The sequence below is a fragment of the Hirsutella rhossiliensis genome (assembly GCF_020360975.1).
Source record: "Hirsutella rhossiliensis strain HR02 chromosome Unknown scaffold00010, whole genome shotgun sequence".
Classification (NCBI taxonomy): Eukaryota; Fungi; Ascomycota; class Sordariomycetes; order Hypocreales; family Ophiocordycipitaceae; genus Hirsutella; species Hirsutella rhossiliensis.
In genome coordinates, this window is record NW_025408676.1 from 1,079,962 (window position 1) to 1,099,586 (window position 19,625).

Below are 19,625 nucleotides of genomic sequence, written 5' to 3' on the forward strand. Positions count from 1 at the left end.
TCACCTGCGGTCGTCCTTGGACGGCGCCGGTGGTGATGACAAGACAGACGGACAGACGGGTCGGGGCATGAAGATTGCGACGCAGAACTTCGCACCATCTGTGCAGCCCTTCTGATGCGGAACATGCACAGGCACGCTAGTCGTTCAAGCGCCTGACCTCTCACCCAGCAACCATCGCCCACTCGCGCCACATGAATCCACCGAGACCGACACGTCTCTCTGCGTCGCCCAACGACCACGCCCACCAGCCGCCTTCATGCCGCTGCCCGTCCAGGATGAGTCGCCAACGGAACCGATACAGGCGCTGCCCGCTGTCGCCGCTGCCTTGAAGCCCTCCAAGTCGAGGCACTCGACTCCGGCGGTTGAGTCGCTCCTCATGTCACAGTCCGAACCGAATCTTACCTTCCGAAGATCGAACCCGTCTGCCGCGTCCTTGTATGCATCGACGCTCTCTCCGCCTGGCTCGAGGCCCATGTCGCCTGCTGGTAGAGGCTTGCCTCCTCGAGTCTTTTCCGGAGGTGTCTTCGATGCGTCGCCCAACCATGCATCATCAAGCAGCAGCGTCGGCAGCCCAGGCGAGCCCGCCAACTTACTCCTCCACTCCTTCGTCCCCCATGTATCGATATTCGCTTCCGAAGACACCGAGTCCCTCATGGGCGAAAAGGGGTTCCGGAATGGCTTGTGGGAACTGCTACGGCCATTCGGCGAGGATATCTCAGGCAAAGTGACGGTCCGAGACAGCAACGGGGTTGGCCGGACCTTTGAAGATTTTTCGATCCGCTTCACCAGGTTTGGAGAGAACATCGGGCATCCTGATCCGGCCGTCTCGGGAGCGAACCCGCCACAGACGCCAACGAGCCAGAACGGCGCGCAGGAGAGTGCGACCAGGGATCGGAAGCTATTGGCAGATGTGGAAGCCGTTGTTGAGCTTCACCTGTCGTACGCTGAGCGGTCATTTGTAGGGCTGCCGCACCAACGCGGCTCTCTACGACAGGCCCAAGACTCTGAAACGGCGTCCCCTTATTACACATTGTACCTTCGGCGTCTGCTTTCAGGGTTTTCCATGACCCCCCACGAGACCTTTGCGCACCCCGTGGCTTGCATCATAGCCATCAGCTCAAGAAACGAAACTCCGATCGAAGAGCTGAGGAGGTTATACACTGAGACCAACCAGGGCCAAAGCAAGCTGCCGCCATGGGTGGACAGCGAATACCTCCGATACTATGTATTGGTGCACGATGAGGAGAACGACGACATTACCAGGTCAATGGCCTTGTTTGAGCAAATGAAGCGCCATCTTGGATTGCACTGCCATCTGCTCCGTCTCCGCTGCAGCCAGAGTGCGGAGACGGACGACGACAGCATACCCCTGCCGCGAAGCAACTGGATGTCGGCTGCCGAGGAGTTGACAGAGATTCGCAGGAGCGACAGTATGGACGAGTTTGAAGACCCAACACGCTACATCTTCGAGTCTGATGCCACGGCGATTCGTACGTTTGTAAGGGAGATGATTACGCAGTCCATCGTGCCCACCATGGAGCGGCATGTATCCGTCTGGAACGACCAAGTGGCTTCTCGGCGCCGAGGAATTACTGGTCGCTTTATGAATCTATCCAGGAAGTGGGCCGGCTTCGGCGGCAGTTCGCGATCGTCGTCCGGCGGCAATGCCAACTCGAGAGATAGCTACGATGCGTCAGGCTTCTACCGCGCCGACTCGGCTGAAGCCATCATGAGGAAGCTCGCCGACTACGCATTCATGCTGCGGGACTGGAAGCTGGCGCAGTCGACGTACGATTTGCTGCGATCCGACTTTAGCGAGTCCAAGGCGTGGAAATACCATGCCGCAGCCAACGAGATGGCTGCCATCAGTCTGCTGTTGGTGCCACAGAGCGTGATGTCCAAGAGCCGAGCCGAGACAATCGACCAAATGCTCGAGTCAGCCTTTTACTCGTACGGCACGCGCTGCAGCGCTCCATATGGCGCATTGCGAAGCCTGACGCTCGGGCATGAGCTTCTCCGGCTACGTGGGGGATCCAACATCGACGATGCTGGCAGATGGGGACTTCGGCTCCTCGAATCGAAGATGCTGGGCAGAGTGGGGGATGCGCTTCTCAAAGAGCGGCTTGCGGTTTGCTACGCCTCCAAAGGTGGCATTGGAAACCTGGGCCTGGGAAACCGCCACCGCAAGTCAGCGGCTTGGAGTGTTCTCGCCGCAGACTCGTGGTGCCGGCAAGCCAAGTACATTCCAGCCCAGCGATGCCTCGAGGAAGCGCAGAGGGAATACTCTTCTCTACCACACGAACAAGGCGTTGCGGGGTTTGCGAGCGCAGGGTCCTACATCAAGTCGCTGCAACAAGAGCTTGAGGTGAAGCTCCATCAAACGGAGGATGATGCGAAAGATGAAGCCGATGATGAAGTGGAAGGCGTCACCGACGAAGAGAGCGAGGCGTTGATGGACACGCGGGCAAGGAGGATCAGCGTCGGTGCAGGGGCTGCGATGTTGGAGACGGCGCCGCTTCATGGAAGTGAGCCGGACAAGGAGGCCGGGGCGGCCCCGACCGGCCAGGCCCAGGAGGGCTTCGACTGACGAGCCAGTGCACAAAGACTGGGAAGCAACGCCTTTCAAGTGTTTCCAAGGCACAGCAAACAAGCAGATTTGGAAGAAGTAGATGACATGACGCCATTGACTGAGTCTCCGTTTGGGCTGGCGCTCTCAGATTGGAAACGACCATGATTCATGACGAGGGCTAGAAGCAATCAATTTTTCGCACAGGCACTTGGACTCAGTTCAACTGTCTGCTTTCACGTTGGCTCGAGGCAACTACACTGCTGCTCGTCGCTGATGAATCAGTCAGTACCCAGAGGAGCTGCAGGTCTCCCAAGCATCGCAGAGTCGCACCTCCAAGTTATTTATTTCACGGGCGGTGGATGCATTGAATGCTTGGTGCCCCCCTTCTCCGTTCCGGGTCGTTATTGAATTACCGGGACAGTACAAGCTTCCCGCTAGCCAAGGCTCCCCCGTCTCCACCTAACTTCTCACCCGAGTTATTACCGCATCAACGCAGATGTTGGCATCAGCATACAGTAAACACCGCCTGCGACGCCATCGCGTCCAACGTCGCTCGTGCCGAGAACACTTTGCCTCGTGCCTCCCCAGAATTGCGCGCGCAGAAGATGGGCGAACTTGCCGACTATTTGATCCAACACGACGCCAACTTTCGCAAGTATGACGCCCCCTCCACGCTCGGCTTGACCTCGTCGTGCCGCGCCAAGCTAACCCAAAGCCTCGTCGCATCGCCAGGGCGAGGTTACCTGCGCTTTACTCGGACTTTAGGCCCCAAAAGTCGCTGAACCCCGATGGCTACCAGGCCAACGTGTCTGCCTGGCGCGGCGCCCTATCCCTCCTGGCCTCGCGCGGCCTCCTGTCCCGGCAAGGTTCTGGCTCGAGCCTCCTAGTCCTCGACCTCGATGCTTCGCTACCACGGTCGCTGGAAAGTCGACAGTTCGGCCAGCCGCTGGCCCTCGGCACCGTCATCCGCGAGGCCACTGCTGGGAGGGACCTCCTGCCGCTGCACGACTTCCTCCACTCGCCACAGATTATATACGAGCGGAGCTGGTCGGACCTACCCTGGAATGCCATGTACTGGGCACTGCGACAGGTTGGGATTCTGGGCGCTGTGCGCGGAGACGACAAGCTCCCCAAAGGGCGGTTTGTCATAGTGCAAAACGTCGAGGCTGCGAGCAAGGCGCTGGCCCAGAAGACGGCCGAGAGCACGTCCCGGTTCGGTCGCGTCTTCACCAAGTCGCAACTCCGGACCGAGCTTCTTGCGAACCTGGTTGCCGATCAGCAGCTCTCGGACACAGACGTGGACGTGTTGCTCAAGTTCTTGTCGCGAGACAAAGACATGATAGAGTACGATGGGCAAACGATACGCTTCAGGGAGACTGGTGAACCAAGGGGCATCACGGAAGAGGACGCCGCAATCGCGTCCATCAAAGAGCTGACTGCGAGTCTCAAACACCAAGCCAGCCTCTTGGACGCTCGAATAAACCAACTCAACCAAGAAGCCAAGGATGCCGTCATCCGCAAGAATCGCATCACGGCCCTGGCCGCGCTCAAGTCCAAGAAACTGGCCGAGTCGTCTCTGTCCAAACGATACGCTACTCTGAACCAGCTGGAGGAGGTGGCGGCAAAGATCGAGCAAGCATCGGATCAGGTTCAACTCGTCAACATCATGGAGTCATCCGCAGGCGCGCTCCGAAACCTCAACGCAAAGGTCGGCGGCGCAGACAGGGTCGACAGCGTCATGGACCGGCTCAGGGAACAGATGAATGACACGGACGAGGTGACGGCCATTCTGGCCGAGTCCATGGGTGCCCCCGTCGACGAGAGCGAGATCGACGAGGAGCTCGAGGCATTGGAGAGGCAAGAAGCGCTCAAGCACCAAGAGGCGCAGCGGCGGGAGAAGGAGAAGGAAGCCGAGGCCGAGGCGGCCAAGGCGCAGAAGGAGCTGGATTGTTTGCCCTCTGTTCCGATCGATCGCGTCGAGGTGCGGACACCCACCTCGGAGACTGGAATCGCGCGTCTTTCCTTAGACCAGCCCCAGGAGGAGACCGCGGAAGAGGCATTGTGATTTGCATGGGACGCAACGGCGTTGTGGTAGATCATCTACGGCATGGATAAACGGGGCGTCCAGGGGCGTCATTTATTGGACTTGTACATCTGGGCACCTGTACTGGTCACGAACCGGAGTCTGAGGATTTTGAAGAAACACGAGCGTGCTACCGTCTGCGAGATGAAGCGGTAAAGTTGACGGCCGGAGCCTAAATGACATGGGCATTGGCTGGACGTCGGCCGCGCTATGAATACATCACGTCTTACGTGTATATACATGCCTGTCTCGGGCCTGATGCCTCTTCGCGTTTGGGGTGAAGCGTGGACGCTCCACTGACTGACGCTGGCAATGACCAAGGGGTGCGGCGTCGCTCGAGGGCGAAGAACGAATCTGAGCCACCGAGAGCCATCGCTCGTGCCGTGTCGCCCCTCCAGGTAACCGCCCAAACAGCTCCGCCGGAAGCTGCCTGCCTCTGCGCCTGGCCTTGCCCGCCGATGCGAGTCCGAGACGCCGACAGCGGCTCAAATGCCGAAACTCGTGGACGCGTGAAAGTCTTGAGTGGGACCGCGGCCTCATCGTCCCTGCTAGCCCGCAGCATCCTGGGCTCCGGGTCTTGCATCGTCAGGGTACGGGGAGGGCATCGTGCCAGCAAGAACTGTAGGCATCGTTTTCGTGGCGCCGCCCAAGGCTGCTGCCCGCGTCATGTCCGGGCGCGGCAGCGGCTGCGTCGTCTCACCCGGTCGGCCATCATTCCGCATGCTAGTGTCGTCCTTCGGCGGTGACGATGGACTGGCATCTCTCGAGTCTGCAATAATCGCGCTCGTATCCGGCTGCCCATCGAGGGCCGGTCTTTCGTCCGTATTCTCTGCCCTTGTTTTCGCGTCCGTTTTGCTCTTCCTCGCGCTGGCAATCAAGTCTTTGAAAGAAGTATCGTGCTTGACGGCCCAGGCAGCACTGTCAAAGTCTTTATCCTTGATGGCGGCGGCCGTTTGAAAAGTCCTTCCCGTCGTCGGTGCCCGTCCACCCTGCGTCCGTTCCCAGACCTCGAGATCATGTAGCAGGTCGGAACGCTTCTTTGGTTGTGCGGCATCGCAGTTGGCGTTCCACAGGGTCAGCCACTCCTTGTGGCGCCGTTCCAGCAATAACCGAGGTCCTTGACCAGACAATCCAAGTTCCGTCATCTTCTTGCGCAGGGCCTGCTCCTTGAGCATGGAGTAGTTCAGCGCGGGCAGGCGCTCGTGCGATCGAAGTTGACGCTGTTGAGCTTGATACGAGGAAGACACCGGGCTGTCGATGCTTCTGCCCCCTCGCTGAGCCGAAGGACCGGGGCAGGTTTCGAGATGCTGGAATACCTGCCAAGCCTTCATTCTTCTCTGGCAAACCGGGCACGGGACGGTACCGTCGGCTGTTGTCGCGCATTAGCATGGGCTTGCCAGTCGCAAGGAAGAGCGGGGAAACTTGCGGTCGTCGGGAACATATTCCTCATCTTCTGGACTCTCCATGGCCTCTTCATGCGCCTCGGCAGCTGAAGATGTAATGGCAGCCCCGGCGCGCGTCTTGCTAAGTCGTGCCGAGGTTCGTAGCCGCTTGGGATTGGTTTCAGGGGGCTCGCAAACTTCGGCTTTTCTCTTTCCAGAGGGGCTCGCAGAACGCGCATCCCTCGCCAGAGCCAATGCATGTGGCCGCGCCCTAGAGAATGCTTGCACCGCCTCCTCCACCGACCAGTTGCTTCGCAGCTTCAGCTCCTGCTCTGGCGCCCGGCATAGCGGACATTTGCCATCATTGGACAGCGCTCTCCGGATGCACAGAGAGCAAAAGGTATGCGAACACGACGTGATCATGGGAGTCTTGTAGAAGTCTTTACAGACCTGGCAACGCAGGGCCGCCTCGACGACCGCAAGTCCAGGCAAAGGCGTCGCCAGCCAATCTGTCGAGTCTGGGACTTCGTCGACGGGCATTTGGAGTTGAGGAGCGGTCTGGAGAGGAAGTGGCTCGAGGTCGACGGGCGCATTGAGGCAGTCGTCGATGGTTTCGTCGGGGGCAAAGCGTCGTTGGGGTTGCGCGTGCGGCCGCGTCTGGGGATCGCAGATGGAACTGCGCCGCTCAGCCAACACTCGACGGCCACGGCTTTGTTTCCGTGACTCGACTGGGGAACTCTAGATCGGTCGCGAGGACGCGTAGAGTTCGGCAGCGATTAGGCAACAGGGGTTCTTGCCAAGAGAAATTGCTACGTGCATATTCTGCCTATTACAATTGGTTGCCGCTCTTATGTACATAAGAGAGTGATTATTTGCTTATAACGGGATATCATCACCATGCTGCACGTGATCTCGCGTCGGCCGCGGACGCGTTAGCCCCACCACCTAAAGCACGGCGTACCTACCTCGACTGGGTCTTGCGATCTCCGCAACGCAACCAGCTTTGCAACGGCACAACCAACTTGGATCCAACGTCAATCTGAAGAGAGTGACTGTCACTGTGTTTGCTCCACGCCATGCGCTCGCTTCACGACAATGGATGAGCACAAGAAATTCCTAGCAGACCGCCTGCTGAGTGAAGAGCGGCCGGTGAGTGGCTCAGCGAGTGTCGCAGAGTTGATGAAGCTGAATCGTGCTCAGATCACTTACCGCCTGCTGAGCAGAGCTCTCGACGTCCACGTCAACACTGCCAAACGGTGAGCAGAGCGATCGGCTCCTTCGTCACTGCCTGCACTCTGACATCGTCCTACCAGCATGCTCTACGACTTCCACCAGTACCAAAACTCGTTGCGCGCAGAGTCAATACATGCCACGTACCTTCTCTACGGCATTAAATCAGCCAGAAGTGGGCATGAAAACGGCGACGTTGGGATGAGTAGCTCGATGCCAGAGCCCGAGCCCCGCTCCGAGTCGGTATCGACCCAGACTCTCACCCTCGTCCGCGAGGAGAACTTGGAAGGTGAGCGGTTGTATTCTTGCGGCACTACCATACACCTGTATTGACGGATGCCTCAGCCCTTCTACGCGAATATCAAGAGGTCACTTCCATCCACATATACAGCTTGGCTCCACGGGCCCAAACCGATGTCGCATTGCTTGCGGATGTCGCGAACTCGATATCTGAGACCTACAAACAAGACGGGTCTCCCCTGGCTACCAGCAAGTACGGCGTTATTCCCAATCCTTCAGTACGCCGGCGCGATCCCGCAGGCCGCCTCGCCCCCCCTACTGTCAGCGCATCCAAGCCTGTCAAGCAAGAAAAGGCCCCGGAAAAGCCAGCACCGGCCGCAAAAGCGAAGCACGAACCGGCCGAAAAGTCATCGGCGAATGCTACACCTTCGTCCAGCTCAGGCAAAGGCGCCGCCCCCTCGACGAAGCGAGGTAGTGCCGGAGGTATTATGCAGTCTTTCGCAAAGGCAGCCTCCAAACCTCCTTCCAAGCCCAAACAGGCGACCAAGGAGGAAGCCAGCGCCGCGGCTTTATCGGACGATGGCGAGGCCGACGACTCCGACATGCCATCGTCTAAGAAGGCATCTACGGCTCCAGGTGCCACGAGGGAAAGCAGAAAGGAGCGTGAAGAAAACCTGAGACGCATGATGGACGACGACGATGGCGAAGATGTTGACGACAAGGACGACGAACCAGATGATGAGGAGATGGATGATGCCCCTGAGCCCGAAGCCGAGCCCGAGCAGATGGAGCCTGAGACGAAGCCCAAAGAGGAGCCTGCAGAGGTCATTTCGAGCAGTGGAAATGGCCGGCGGAGAGGTAAGCGTCGCATTATGAAAAAGAAGCGTATTCTGGACGACCAGGGGTACATGGGTAAGTCCTCCCGTGTCCGACTCCAGGGCATCACCCTAGATATCAATGCCTTCTGACCCATTCACGCGCGTAGTCACTATCCAAGAGCCTGGCTGGGAATCTTTCTCAGAAGACGATACCCCTCAGCCACCAGCCAAGAAGGCAACCCCCACCTCGACTCCGTCGTCCTCCGGGGCCAAGACGAAGAAGCCTGGTGGGAAGAAGGACCAAGGGAACATCATGTCGTTCTTCTCGAAGAAATGAAAAGACGCTTAGGCGAGTGAGTGTGGCCTCGAGAATGGGCCATAGACTAGGGAAGAAGGGAAACGATCAATTCAACGTGGGCAATGCTCTGCAAGGCTCACTTGTTGGCATCGACATTGAAGTCTTGCCGCGAACCGGCCTGCTCCTCGTAGTACGACTTGTTGTTTTGCATGCGCTCTAGGAGATGGCCGAGTCTGCGGACGCCTTCGACAAGGTCATCTTCGGCCTCCCACGCAAAGCAGAGGCGAATGTCTCTGTCGAACCTGGCACGGCGCTCGTCCCCGTGAACCTCGAAAATATTACCCGGGGCGATGACGAGATTCGCCTCGTCGAGGGCCGCGTCGGCGACCAGTCGCGATGCCGGCAGCTGCCCCGGGCGCGACGTCAGCCAGATGAAATACCCCCCGTAGACGTCCTTGCCGCCGACGCTGGATTCTCGCACGTGGATGCCGAGCGGCGAGAGGTGGCGGTGGACGGCGTCCATCATGATGCGGTGCCTGCGCTGCAGAGACGGCCGGACCGTGTCCTCGATGTGCTTCTCGAGCCGGCCGTCCTGGACGAGGTAGCCAAGGACGCCGGCGCAGAACTGGCTCGGGGCTCCGCCGGACAGGGTGGAGGCCGTCCTGGAGAGCCCCGTGACAAAGGCCGGCGACGCCTCGACCCAGCCGGTGCGCATGCCGGGGCCGGCGATTTTGCTAAAGGAGCCGTTGCTGACGGCGTGGCCGAAGCCCATCGGGTCGTTGTCGGCTCGGCCCATGCCCAGGTCAAGGTCGCAGAGGCGCGGCAGCCTCATCTCGGGGCTCCGCTCGGGCCGGGTGTCTCCCTCGAGCGGCCACTGCAGAAAGTCGTAGACGTCGTCGCACACGACGAGGGCGTCGTGCGCCCGGGCCAGTCGCACGAGGGCCTCGCGCCGGCGCAGAGACATGGATACGCCGGTGGGGTTGGAGCATGTCGGGACGCAGTAGATGACGTGCCTGTAGAGCTTCCGTGCCGGGCCGGGCATCTTGAGGGGCTGTGACGGGCATGGGTCAGTGGAACTGGGGAGCAGAAGGAATGTCGACCTCCCCTCGGTGACCATCGACTCGTCCCCCCCCTTGGGCAGCGGCGCACAGGCTGGCTAACTGACCTCGGGCTGCGGACACGCACCCGCACTCTCGTCCACCTCCCCGATCCCCGCGCGCAACGCCTCCACGTCGACGCCCTCGTCATCCCCCGGCACCGCCCGCAGCCTGCCCGCAAAGCCGGCATCGTCGAAGATGCCGCAGGCAAGGTGATAGCAGGGCTCGACGACCCACACAGCGCGCGTGTAGACGGGGTCCGTGAAGCTCTGCAGCACGCAGGCCAGGCTCTGGCTGGCGCCGCCCGTGACGCAGATGCGCCGGGCGTCCGGCTCGACGCCGTAGTGCCGCGCCAGCCACCGCGCCAGGCCCTCGCGCAGCGGCTCGTGGCCCGCGTCCGGCCCGTACTGGAGGAGCGGCGTGGACTCGGCCGGGTGCGCGAGCGCCCGCTGGCACGCCGCCGACAGGAGGCTGGCGGGCAGCACGCCGGGCGACGGCCAGCCGCGCATCAGGTTGATGAGTTTGGTTGGCCGCGGCATCTTGGGGCAGGTCCAGCTTGATGCGTGGGTGAGAAGCGCGGGTGAGAAGCGCGGCCCTGTTCTCGCTGAAGGGAGAGGGTAAGTTAGGCTGTTGCTGTTGTCAGGGACAGACAGACGGAGGGATACTTGACCCTCATTCGCTACGTCACTGCGATGCTCGCTAAAAGCTTGTGACTGTGACAGCTGCATGTGTGGGCTGCGCGGCATATCGCATGATTCAAATCACGGCGACACAATGACCCGACTGTCTTTAATCACGGTCCAATTGCCCACTTGCTCGCATCGTCGTCGCGTGATGCGTCCGAGCACGACTTAAAGCAGGGCCACAGCTCACCAGCCCCGGCCTGCAACATCCAGAGCCCGGGACGACCCGACTTGTCGATAGACCTTGCCTAGGCATCAAGGTGCCAATAGTGTTACATAGATACAGCACAAGCAGCGGGCCGAACCATCATCATACTTGATAAGGCGCAGTGCCCTTTTCGAAAATCAGGTGCGGTTTCCTCTTGGCCAGGTCCATGATGGTGCCAGCAAAGACACCGTTAGCCCATGCAAACCAGCTGCGCGTGTACTGCCTCACGTGGTTGACGTCGACGCTCTCGTGCACGAGGCCGAGCCTGGAAGACTTCAACACCAAGTCCAGACATTCCTGGATCTCCTCGTCGTCCTCCGACGTCTGCGCCTGAATCAGCAGACTCATTGGCCACGCGTTGCGCAGGCCTATGTGAGGCCCTGGAGAGGGGGGCAAAACAGGTCAGCTTGGTTCCTGGGTCATTCGGCGGTGGATCATCAACGAGCCGAGTCTTACCTCCAATGCCCTTGAATTCCCTGCCCGTCAGGTAGTAAGGGTTGCCCTCCTTGCTGAGTAGCATCTTCCTCGTATTCTGATAGATGGGGTCCTTGATGTCGCAGAAGCCCATCACCGGCAGAGCGAGCAGCGAGGGGTAGTTTGCATCGTCCATCATGATGGAGGAGCCATATCCATCGACTTCGTACGCAAAGACATCTCCGTACTTTTTGTGCTTAACCACGCCATGCTCCAGGACACCAGCACGCAGCCGCTCGCTCCACTTTCGAAGCGTGTCCGCGAGCGAGGGTTTGCCTGCCGCCTCGAGGAGCTTGGATGTGCGAGCCAGCTCCACCGACATCATTGCGTTGGCCGGGATAAAGAAGCCGAGAATGGTAGCGTCGTCGCTTGGGCGGAACGCGGACCGAACCAGACCCGTGTTGTTGTTCAGCGGATTGCCAACCCCATGCAGATTCAGCGTTTCGGTGCCCGTGTTGGTCGGCCGTTGGAAGGTGTACTCGTTTCTCTGGTATCTTCCCGTCTCTGGATCAAACGTCGGTTGAGACTGCTGCTTAAGAACCTCGACAAGAGTCTCGACTGCCAGAACCCACCGACTGTTGACAAACTTTGTCGAAGACGTGTGCTCGTAAAAGTCGTTGGCGAGCGCCAGGAAGTGCGCCAGGGAATCCAGCTCGTACTTGCACTCGAAGACGGCGTTCGGTTCATAGGCCGGATGGACCACGTCTTCTTGGCCGTTGGCCGAGGTTGGCAGGTCACTGATGGGCGGCGGCTGGAAGGCATTGCAGTAGGGCGACTCGATGACATACTCGGATTGCGTGTTGATGGCGCCGAGGATCAAGTCGAAGATGGCCGGGTCCCTGATGGCGAGTGTCTGGTACGGCCGCAGTTGGTTGGTCGAGTCGCGGAGCCATTCGGCAACGATATCGCCCGTGATGATGAAGGACTGCGGCCCTTCCCACGCGCCTTCGTCCTGCGCGGACCGGAAGCCGCCGAAGCGGACAAAGCCGGTGTCCTTGCCCTTTGTGTGAAACTTGATGGTCGTATCCGTCGTGGACGGGAACGCGTTTTCGAAGAGGCGGGCGAGGTCTGGATCTGCCATCTTGGACGTCACCTCCCGGATGACCCGTTCGATCTCTTCCGAGTGGAAGGTGCGGCATCGCGATTCGGGTCGTTGAAACGAGAGGGCGAGCGGCCCCGTGCTCGAAGGACTGCTAGGGGAGTGTCAGGTCGACGCGTCGGCGGCTGATGCGCAAATGATGCGCAAACCCGCGGGCCAACTTACTGAGGGTAGGACGCGTACGAGGCGTAGTCGGGACAGGCGTCGACGTAGTTGCCGAGCCGCGCTTGGGCCTGATGTTCGCTTGCGGCGGCGACGGGGCCTCTGGAGCAGAAGCCCAGCAGGCTGAGCGCAAGCACCGACAACATGGGGTTCTGCTGGGCTCGAGCGACGAGCACACGCGGTCTGCGAGTTGTTGTCGGTCAGTCGGCAGCGTCAGGGAGAGGTAGAAGCCGGCTATGTCATCGGCCAAGGGCCTCATCGTTCTAGGCCAAGTGTACGTACCTCCTGGGCCCTGCTCCCGTCTCAGGCCTGCTTCTCCCGGTCACGTCGTCGTCTGGGGAATGCACGACACGGCACGGCACGGCACGACCACGTACGAAGAAACACCAAAACTTCTATTCGATACATCTAAACCTAATCCACAGAGTCTGGATGCCAAATAGCCAACGCTAAACAAGAATAAGGGTATCGTGCAGCGACCAGCGACCAGCGACCAGCGACCAGCGACCAGCGACCAGCGAGCACAAGACACAAAAAAAGGCCGTCTCATCATCCCTCGACATCATCCTGCAAGCAATGGCCCGACCAGGAGTGCGCAGCTTGGCCGCCAACGCCCATCCCTACAAAGTAAAGCCTCTTCACCAGCCCCACGTCCGGCTCGAGGCCGTAAACACCGGCGGCTTCCACTGTATCTTTGCCGCGTCAAGGCTCCGTTTTTGCTTCTGCTTCTGCTTCTCCCTTTGCTTGATGAGCTTGTCGGGAATGACAATCTTGTGGTCGCTCTTGTGATAGACTTGCATCTTCATTGCCTGCAGCGTGTGTTCGACGTCCTGCGTCGTCATGGCCAGAGCCGTCGAAATCATCTCAATCGTCACCTTGTCCTCCCGCTCGTTGTAGCCGAGCAGCAAATCGAGAATGTTTTCCGACCAGTACTGGCGATAACTCAACAGGCCCAGATCCGAAAGCGGCTTTTCCGGTGAGCCGAGCTTGCCTTCAATCTTGGACAGCTCGTATGAGAACTGGATCAGCAGCCTCCCGTACCCCTTCCTCTGGTACTGCGGCAGAGTCAGGATGCAAGCCACGTTGTATCCGTCCGCGCTCTCCTTTTCTTTGGAAAAGTATCCCACAATGTGGCAGCCCTTGTCGCTCCGGGTCGACATGACGTAAAAGAGAAAGGGGTCGACGTCGTAGTACAGCGTCTTGTGGTCGAGGAACATTTTGGACAGCAGACACAGGTTTCGACACCAAGTGCGTTGACGCCGGCCGTCGATTTCGAAAAAGGACACATAGTCGTCTCGGTATATTTCGTTGCCCGGCGGGTGTTGCAGCGAGCACTTTCTGCGATGCCGCGCAAAGGCCTTGGGGTCGCCGTAGTAGCTCAGGCAGAATTCGCAGATGGAGATGACGTCCTCCTGGCTGAACATCTCCGGGTAGGGAGAAAAGTACCACGGGAACAAGTCGTTTTTGCCGAACTGGACCCTCGAGATGTTTCGTATTCGCGAGATTTCGGCGGGGTTTTGCGTCATGGAGCCCGAGGTCCTCAACTTTTCGATTTCCTCTTCGCGACTGAAGCCGCTCTCGTCCTTTTTCCCTACTTCCTCCTTGTCGTCCGCGTCCACGTCGTCAGCGGTGGCCGGCGTAGCACTCGCCTCAACGCTGGTGAGTGCCTGCGCATCGCCCTCGGGTCCAATCGACACCGAACTTCGCTGGTTCTGAGTCTCCACGAATTCTGCGCGGATTGAAGTAAGCCAATGTGCCTGTTGCCGCCTCCCCACAGCTGTGTCAAGTAGGCGCACCTGTCCAAGGATGAGGAGTCGGCGCTTCAGAGAAGACTGAGTGCTCCCTCTTTCCGGGGCGCTTCTGTGCCTTTTTCGAAACTGCAGCCTTCTTCGTCTGTGTCGACGGTGCTTTTTTGGCTTTTGACTCCTTCAGCTTGTCCTTTTCTGGATTCGGCCATTCCACATCCTGGCTGAAGTCTATCCTGGCCACGGGCACCCATTCATCCAGGCGTTTGTTGAAGTTGTCAAAGTTGCAGTAGAAGTGCTTGCCACTCTTGGTCTCCTTGATGCTGAGGATCTCGGCGCGCCGCGGCTGGCCTTCCTTCTCTACCCAGGCAATGCAGCCCGTCCTCAGAGTCTCAGCCGACGCCTTGCCCTTTTCTCGCGGCGCGTCCGACCCGACAGCCGCTTCACCACCCGGCGTACCGCCTCCCATGGTGCCGGAGGGAGGGTGTCGGCAAATATGCGTGGTCGACTTTTGCGAAGCTGATGCTGGGAAGCTCGATCCAGCGGGCAGACGGGGGTTTGGCAGAAAAGAGAGGTAAGTTCTTTATCGCAAGGCGGTCAGATCGAAGCCTTATCAGAGCTCTGCTAAACGCATGACAAGGCTACTGTTTAGCTGCATGCATATCGATGAGATTCCTGCCTTTTGCGGAAGGGCTGGACCGGGATAAGTCAGCACGGAGGACATGCCGGATCAAGTCTCCACATTTCCAGTCTACCAACAAAGTATTCTGCTGCTCGATGCCCATTATCGACATCGCACCGCGGCTGCGCAAACTCCAAAAGACTACTGCCATGCAACGGGTATCCTTGGGATGAGAAGCGGGTGAAAATGGCTGAGCTTTCTTCAAACTGGAAGCTACTACAGGCCAAGTTGAAAGCACAGGGGACGTCAGATGGCCCGTCCAAGCGCAAGGCCATCAATCTGCCAACGCTTCCAGCCAAGAGACCAAAGGTTGGGGAGAAGACGACCAAGCAACCCGTTCCGAGGCAAAAGCAAGACGGCAGCGGACACAGGGTGCGAAAAATGGGCGGCGTGCAAAGCTCCGCCGTCAGACACGAGTCCAAGAATGACCTTTCTTCTCCCTCGCTTGCTCTATGGGCTGAAGACAACGACATCTCAGCTGAAGACTTGGCAGAAGCTTATGGCTTGGGCCTCGAAAGCAACACCATGGCTCTGGCGTCTCAAAACGACAAGGTCAATCACGGCTTTTCCACCGGCATAGACATTGGAAAGTACGTGGCCATCGACTGCGAGATGGTTGGAGTTGGCCCAGGGGCGCATGAGTCGGCGCTGGCCAGAGTCAGCCTGGTGGACTTTCACGGGCGCCAAATCTACGATTCGTTTGTGAAACCAAGGGAAAGGGTCACAGACTGGCGGACCGCCGTGAGTGGAGTCTCACAGAAGGAGATGCGGTTCGCAAGAGATTTTGAAGAGGTGCAGAAGCAAGTCTTTGACATCACCAAGGACCGAGTATTGGTGGGACATGACATAAAACACGACCTGGAAGCCTTGATGCTGAGCCATTCGCCGCGAGACATTCGAGATACCGCCAAGCATGCCAGCTTTAGGAAGTTTGGAAACGGTAGAAAGCCAGCTCTCAAGATCCTAGCTCGTCAACTCCTTGGGGTCGAAGTACAGGACGGATCGCATTCCAGCATCGAGGATGCTCGAGCCACCATGCTACTCTTCCGCAAACACAAGTCGGAATTCGACGTCGATCATGCCAACCGATACACGCCCAAGGCTATAGCCACAAGCAGGCACACGGGGAAAAAACCGCGAAAGAAAAAGGACAAAAATCCATAGCGAGACAACCAACTTTAATCCAGACAACAATGTCTGCCGTGGGAAAAGGTCCCAAGGTCGAGCCAAGCCGACCTATATTTCCGACTGGATAGAGGCCCCTTCGCAGCGCCTTTCCGTTTGAACTGAGCTCGAAGATCAAAGCGGAATTCCCTCCATCAACTCCAAAGCTCCTTCCCGGCCAACCGTGATGATGATGTCACCCAAGGTTTTCGTCAGAAACCCAGCTTCGCAGTACGTGAAGTAATACTGCAGCATTGTCAGCGGGGGCGGGGAGGAAGACTGGCGGTCCGGGGCCCGGGGCGCTTACCTCCCATTTTCTTCGAAACACCTCGACCGCGTCCTTTGTCATGTCCGGATGCTCCTTGAGAAGAGCGGGCTTTATTTCTCGGTTGAAGTTCTCCTGGAACTTCTCGTTCCAAAGCCGCAGCGTCCTCGCATAGTGTCCGCCAATGTTTTCGACGTTTTCGACTATCAGGGTACCCTGCGACTGCTGGCTGATGTGGCTCAGCAGCTGAGTTGTGGACGGCAGGTACCCGCCGGGGAAGATGTAGTGGTTGATGAAGCTGTGCTACGGTTTAGCCGGGGCTGGGACTCTGTGGCGTCCATCTCTGGAACAAACTTACTCCTCGGATCTGGAATATGCCTCGTGGCGACCCTCGGGCATGGTGATGCATTGAAACATGGCGATGCCGCCGCGCTTCTTGAGCAGCCGATTTACGCACGCAAAGTAGGTGGCTAAGTACTCCTCACCAACGGCTTCGAGCATTTCTATAGAGACAATCTTGTCGTACGGCGTTGATGGGACGGGGAGGTTACGATAGTCCATCAGCTTGATCTCTATCCGGTCGCCGAGGCCAGCTGCCTGCACCCGCTCCTCGGCTAGGCTCTTTTGCTCCGCCGAAAGGGTGAGGCTGGTGACGCGGCATCCCGTCCTTCTGACGGCTTCGATGGCCAAAGAACCCCACCCTGTACCGATTTCAAGGACGTGGTCGGTGGCTTTGATTCTGGCGCCGTCGATGAAGCGAAGCAGCTTCCTGACCTGGGCATCCTCCAAGGACTCCTCGAGTGTCTCGGAGTGTGGCCGGGTACGCCAGACAGGGCATGAGTAGGTCATGTCTGGAGACAGAAATGCGGCAAACATGTCGTTGCTGATGTCGTAGTGCGCGGATATGTTGAGCAGAGAATTGGAGAGCGTGTTGGTGGAGCGAGCCAAGCTGGAGATGGTAGATGAGAAGCTGGATATCCAAGTGGTCCCGTTGTTCATGCGGTCCCTGTTGACAATGAAGAGCTACGTTGCGTGAGCCACGGCTTGAAATGAAAAGGGTCGGACTGCGATGACTATGGCGGGGGAACGCCATAGCAAGCGAAAGGGGAGTTGGGAGCGTCTTACTTGGAAGAAGGAGGTCAAGTCTTGGCACTGGAAGTCGCCCAGCATATACGCCTCAGCGAACCCCATGTCGGCAAAGAGGAAAAGGCGCATCCAAAAGGCTTCATTCTTGACGACAACCTCGACTCCGGGGACAGTGGTTGCGCGCCGGGGGAGTCCTGTAACGGCCGGGACATTGCCAAGCTCTCCCGAGAGCCTCTGCCCGAAGACGTGCCTTTTATCCCCAGGCTCATCGACGAGCAGCAAGGTGCCCGTGTCGATGCGGGCGAGAAGTGAGAGGATGGCAGGCTTGGCCACGGCCAGGGCCGGGCCCCAGGTCCAGCCACCGAGGGCGCCGCGCAGCATCTCGGCGCCATGGGAGACGGGCTTTGAGAGGGTCGCAGGCAGCGACGGCAAGGAGCTGCTCAAGGGAGACATGGCACTCGGGAGGGCAAAGGCGCAACTCACGGTGAGAGGGGAGAGGATGGGAGGAAAGCCGGCGTTGGCGTTGAGGCTTGGGGGACAGGGGCGAGAGAGCAGCGGGAGTAAACCGCCAACTCCATGACGGGTCAAGGAGAGACAAGGGCAGGTATCGAATACGTGAGACCCGTTTCACTTGGCCGAGGCATCCGGGTGCAGCCGACGGCTTGCTCCTCGTGCGCGCAACGTGCCTTGATCCAACCGCCCTTGATCGGTCCCGGAGCTTGGTGACGAGTTGAGCAAGAGGCGGTGGGGAGCTTGGACCTCGACCGTGTCCGAGAGCGGCGCAGGAGTCTTGATGTCATGGACCCAGAAAAGAGCCGACCGAGGTATGGGAGGGATACATGCGTCGTCTCTCTTGCAAGCAATTGGGCGACCCATGCAAGGCAGGCAATGCCTGCTCATCGGATGCGTCGCAGAGCATCTATCTGGTGGTGTTGGATTCGTGTAACAGCAGAGGGGTCCAAAGCGCACCACCCCCTTGCAGCAACGTGCCTGCGTGGCTGACGAGAGTTGGGTCTTGCAGCGGCAAGTCGAAGCACTCGGCGGGGAGTTGCGTGTATGGGATGGAGTCGGTCGCCGAGCGGAACGTCGGCGCTGATCGCCAAGGGACAATCTGTCGTCCCCGTCGATAGGTTGGTTGTGCCAGATTGCCCAACATCTAGGTATCTATTATGTGGCTGCTGCAGCAAAGGATGACAGCTTTGCTGTATTCGTACTTGCTGTCTGTACAGTAGGTACCTACCTAGCTAGTATAATTAGTACCTAGTATAATAGCAGCGGACTTTGGTAATTACGGCACCTCGGACCTTACTAATCCGATTATCCACGCGTGGCAGTCGCGTCTCGCGCGTGGAGCTCCCCACTGGCACCCAAATAAGTCGCCCTCGCAACAACGTCGCCTTTGTCGCCCACAGCTGCCACACCAAGTCATACCTCACGCACCTTCGCCATCATGCCGGAGCCAATGCTCGCCGTCGAGGACCACAAGCTCTCCCGCGAGACCAAGGCGGTGCCGAACCTGCTGCCATGCCGCCTTCACCACACCGGCTCTGCTGCTCCGGTATCCGAGTACTGGACCCCTATTCAAGCTGACGGTATGTGTACACCCCTCGCGCGATACATCAAGGCTCCCCTTGACTCATCTCTGCGCCGCTACAGATTCGACGAGCATAGCCTATTTCCGCGGCCGAAAGCTTCGAGGCCGCACTCTCCCTCTCCCCGACGACTACCAAGGGGTCGTGGTGGAGCGCAAGTCCCAGGAGCAAGCGAACAAACAATCCCATCCTCAAGAGCACGACCAACAAGGCGCCGGCGGTGTGGAAACCGACACCCTGCAAGTCACCACTCGTTTCGACAAGGTGCTCGTATGGTCTCACGAGGCCTCCACCGATCCTGCAACTGATCCATATGTCAGGGGCATGGATGAATGGCTGCAAGTGGCTGGCAAAGTAAGGACGCTCGGTACCGAAAAGGGACAAGACTGACTTTTGAAAGATTCATTCGTTTACGGAGCCAGACAAGGCAGCTGTGTCGCCGGACGGAGGGGGACTTGGCGCAGTCTGATGCGCCTGGTCCATATCCAGGAATAGGACACAGGGCTCTCCTCCCCGGCACAGCTACCGAACACGAACCCACATAGCGAGCATCTTGGATCGGTCGATGCCGTTTGACGTGAGAAAAAGGCGTCACGCAGCCCAGGCCGCGTCCTAGGACGGAGGCAAGCCGTTTGGACTGTGGATGCGTGCCAAATGCGGCAATCAAGCCACCTTCTAAACGATGTCAGAGTGCTCCGCTTCGCCTCGCAGCGCATACTTCAGCGCAACACAAGCATTCACTACCTAG

General features: G+C 58.9%; 9 protein-coding genes across 9 annotated transcripts; 5 read left to right on the plus strand and 4 right to left on the minus strand.

The window, feature by feature from the left end:
• Positions 1-256: 256 nt before the first annotated feature.
• HRG_08452 (ER-Golgi trafficking TRAPP I complex 85 kDa subunit domain-containing protein) lies at positions 257-2,587 on the plus strand (the record flags this gene model as incomplete). The annotated part of the gene is made up of 1 exon (XM_044866923.1): positions 257-2,587. One exon carries the CDS (start codon positions 257-259, stop codon positions 2,585-2,587), a length of 2,331 nt encoding a protein of 776 aa, XP_044717810.1.
• A 587-nt stretch (positions 2,588-3,174) lies between these two features.
• On the plus strand, positions 3,175-4,634 carry HRG_08453 (snf7 domain-containing protein; the record flags this gene model as incomplete). Its single annotated transcript, XM_044866924.1, has 2 exons — positions 3,175-3,224; positions 3,302-4,634. The coding sequence occupies 2 exons, from the start codon at positions 3,175-3,177 to the stop codon at positions 4,632-4,634; spliced, it is 1,383 nt and encodes a 460-aa protein (XP_044717811.1).
• Positions 4,635-5,200: 566 nt separating this feature from the next.
• HRG_08454 (zinc finger, c3HC4 type (RING finger) domain-containing protein) lies at positions 5,201-6,574 on the minus strand (the record flags this gene model as incomplete). Its single annotated transcript, XM_044866925.1, has 2 exons — positions 5,201-6,021; positions 6,079-6,574. 2 exons carry the CDS (start codon positions 6,572-6,574, stop codon positions 5,201-5,203), a joined length of 1,317 nt encoding a protein of 438 aa, XP_044717812.1.
• A 555-nt stretch (positions 6,575-7,129) lies between these two features.
• On the plus strand, positions 7,130-8,659 carry HRG_08455 (DNA polymerase subunit cdc27 domain-containing protein; the record flags this gene model as incomplete). The annotated part of the gene is made up of 5 exons (XM_044866926.1): positions 7,130-7,183; positions 7,235-7,290; positions 7,348-7,553; positions 7,610-8,416; positions 8,490-8,659. The coding sequence occupies 5 exons, from the start codon at positions 7,130-7,132 to the stop codon at positions 8,657-8,659; spliced, it is 1,293 nt and encodes a 430-aa protein (XP_044717813.1).
• A 97-nt stretch (positions 8,660-8,756) lies between these two features.
• On the minus strand, positions 8,757-10,256 carry HRG_08456 (aminotransferase class I and II domain-containing protein; the record flags this gene model as incomplete). The annotated part of the gene is made up of 2 exons (XM_044866927.1): positions 8,757-9,671; positions 9,786-10,256. 2 exons carry the CDS (start codon positions 10,254-10,256, stop codon positions 8,757-8,759), a joined length of 1,386 nt encoding a protein of 461 aa, XP_044717814.1.
• Positions 10,257-10,710: 454 nt separating this feature from the next.
• On the minus strand, positions 10,711-12,751 carry HRG_08457 (metal-independent alpha-mannosidase; the record flags this gene model as incomplete). The annotated part of the gene is made up of 2 exons (XM_044866928.1): positions 10,711-10,988; positions 12,721-12,751. The coding sequence occupies 2 exons, from the start codon at positions 12,749-12,751 to the stop codon at positions 10,711-10,713; spliced, it is 309 nt and encodes a 102-aa protein (XP_044717815.1).
• A 2,205-nt stretch (positions 12,752-14,956) lies between these two features.
• On the plus strand, positions 14,957-15,934 carry HRG_08458 (exonuclease domain-containing protein; the record flags this gene model as incomplete). The annotated part of the gene is made up of 1 exon (XM_044866929.1): positions 14,957-15,934. The coding sequence occupies one exon, from the start codon at positions 14,957-14,959 to the stop codon at positions 15,932-15,934; it is 978 nt and encodes a 325-aa protein (XP_044717816.1).
• Positions 15,935-16,069: 135 nt separating this feature from the next.
• On the minus strand, positions 16,070-17,738 carry HRG_08459 (mycolic acid cyclopropane synthetase domain-containing protein; the record flags this gene model as incomplete). The annotated part of the gene is made up of 4 exons (XM_044866930.1): positions 16,070-16,180; positions 16,242-16,497; positions 16,558-17,222; positions 17,325-17,738. The coding sequence occupies 4 exons, from the start codon at positions 17,736-17,738 to the stop codon at positions 16,070-16,072; spliced, it is 1,446 nt and encodes a 481-aa protein (XP_044717817.1).
• A 997-nt stretch (positions 17,739-18,735) lies between these two features.
• HRG_08460 (ribonuclease h2 non-catalytic subunit domain-containing protein) lies at positions 18,736-19,346 on the plus strand (the record flags this gene model as incomplete). Its single annotated transcript, XM_044866931.1, has 3 exons — positions 18,736-18,877; positions 18,942-19,231; positions 19,278-19,346. The coding sequence occupies 3 exons, from the start codon at positions 18,736-18,738 to the stop codon at positions 19,344-19,346; spliced, it is 501 nt and encodes a 166-aa protein (XP_044717818.1).
• Between the last annotated feature and the right edge of the window lie 279 nt (positions 19,347-19,625).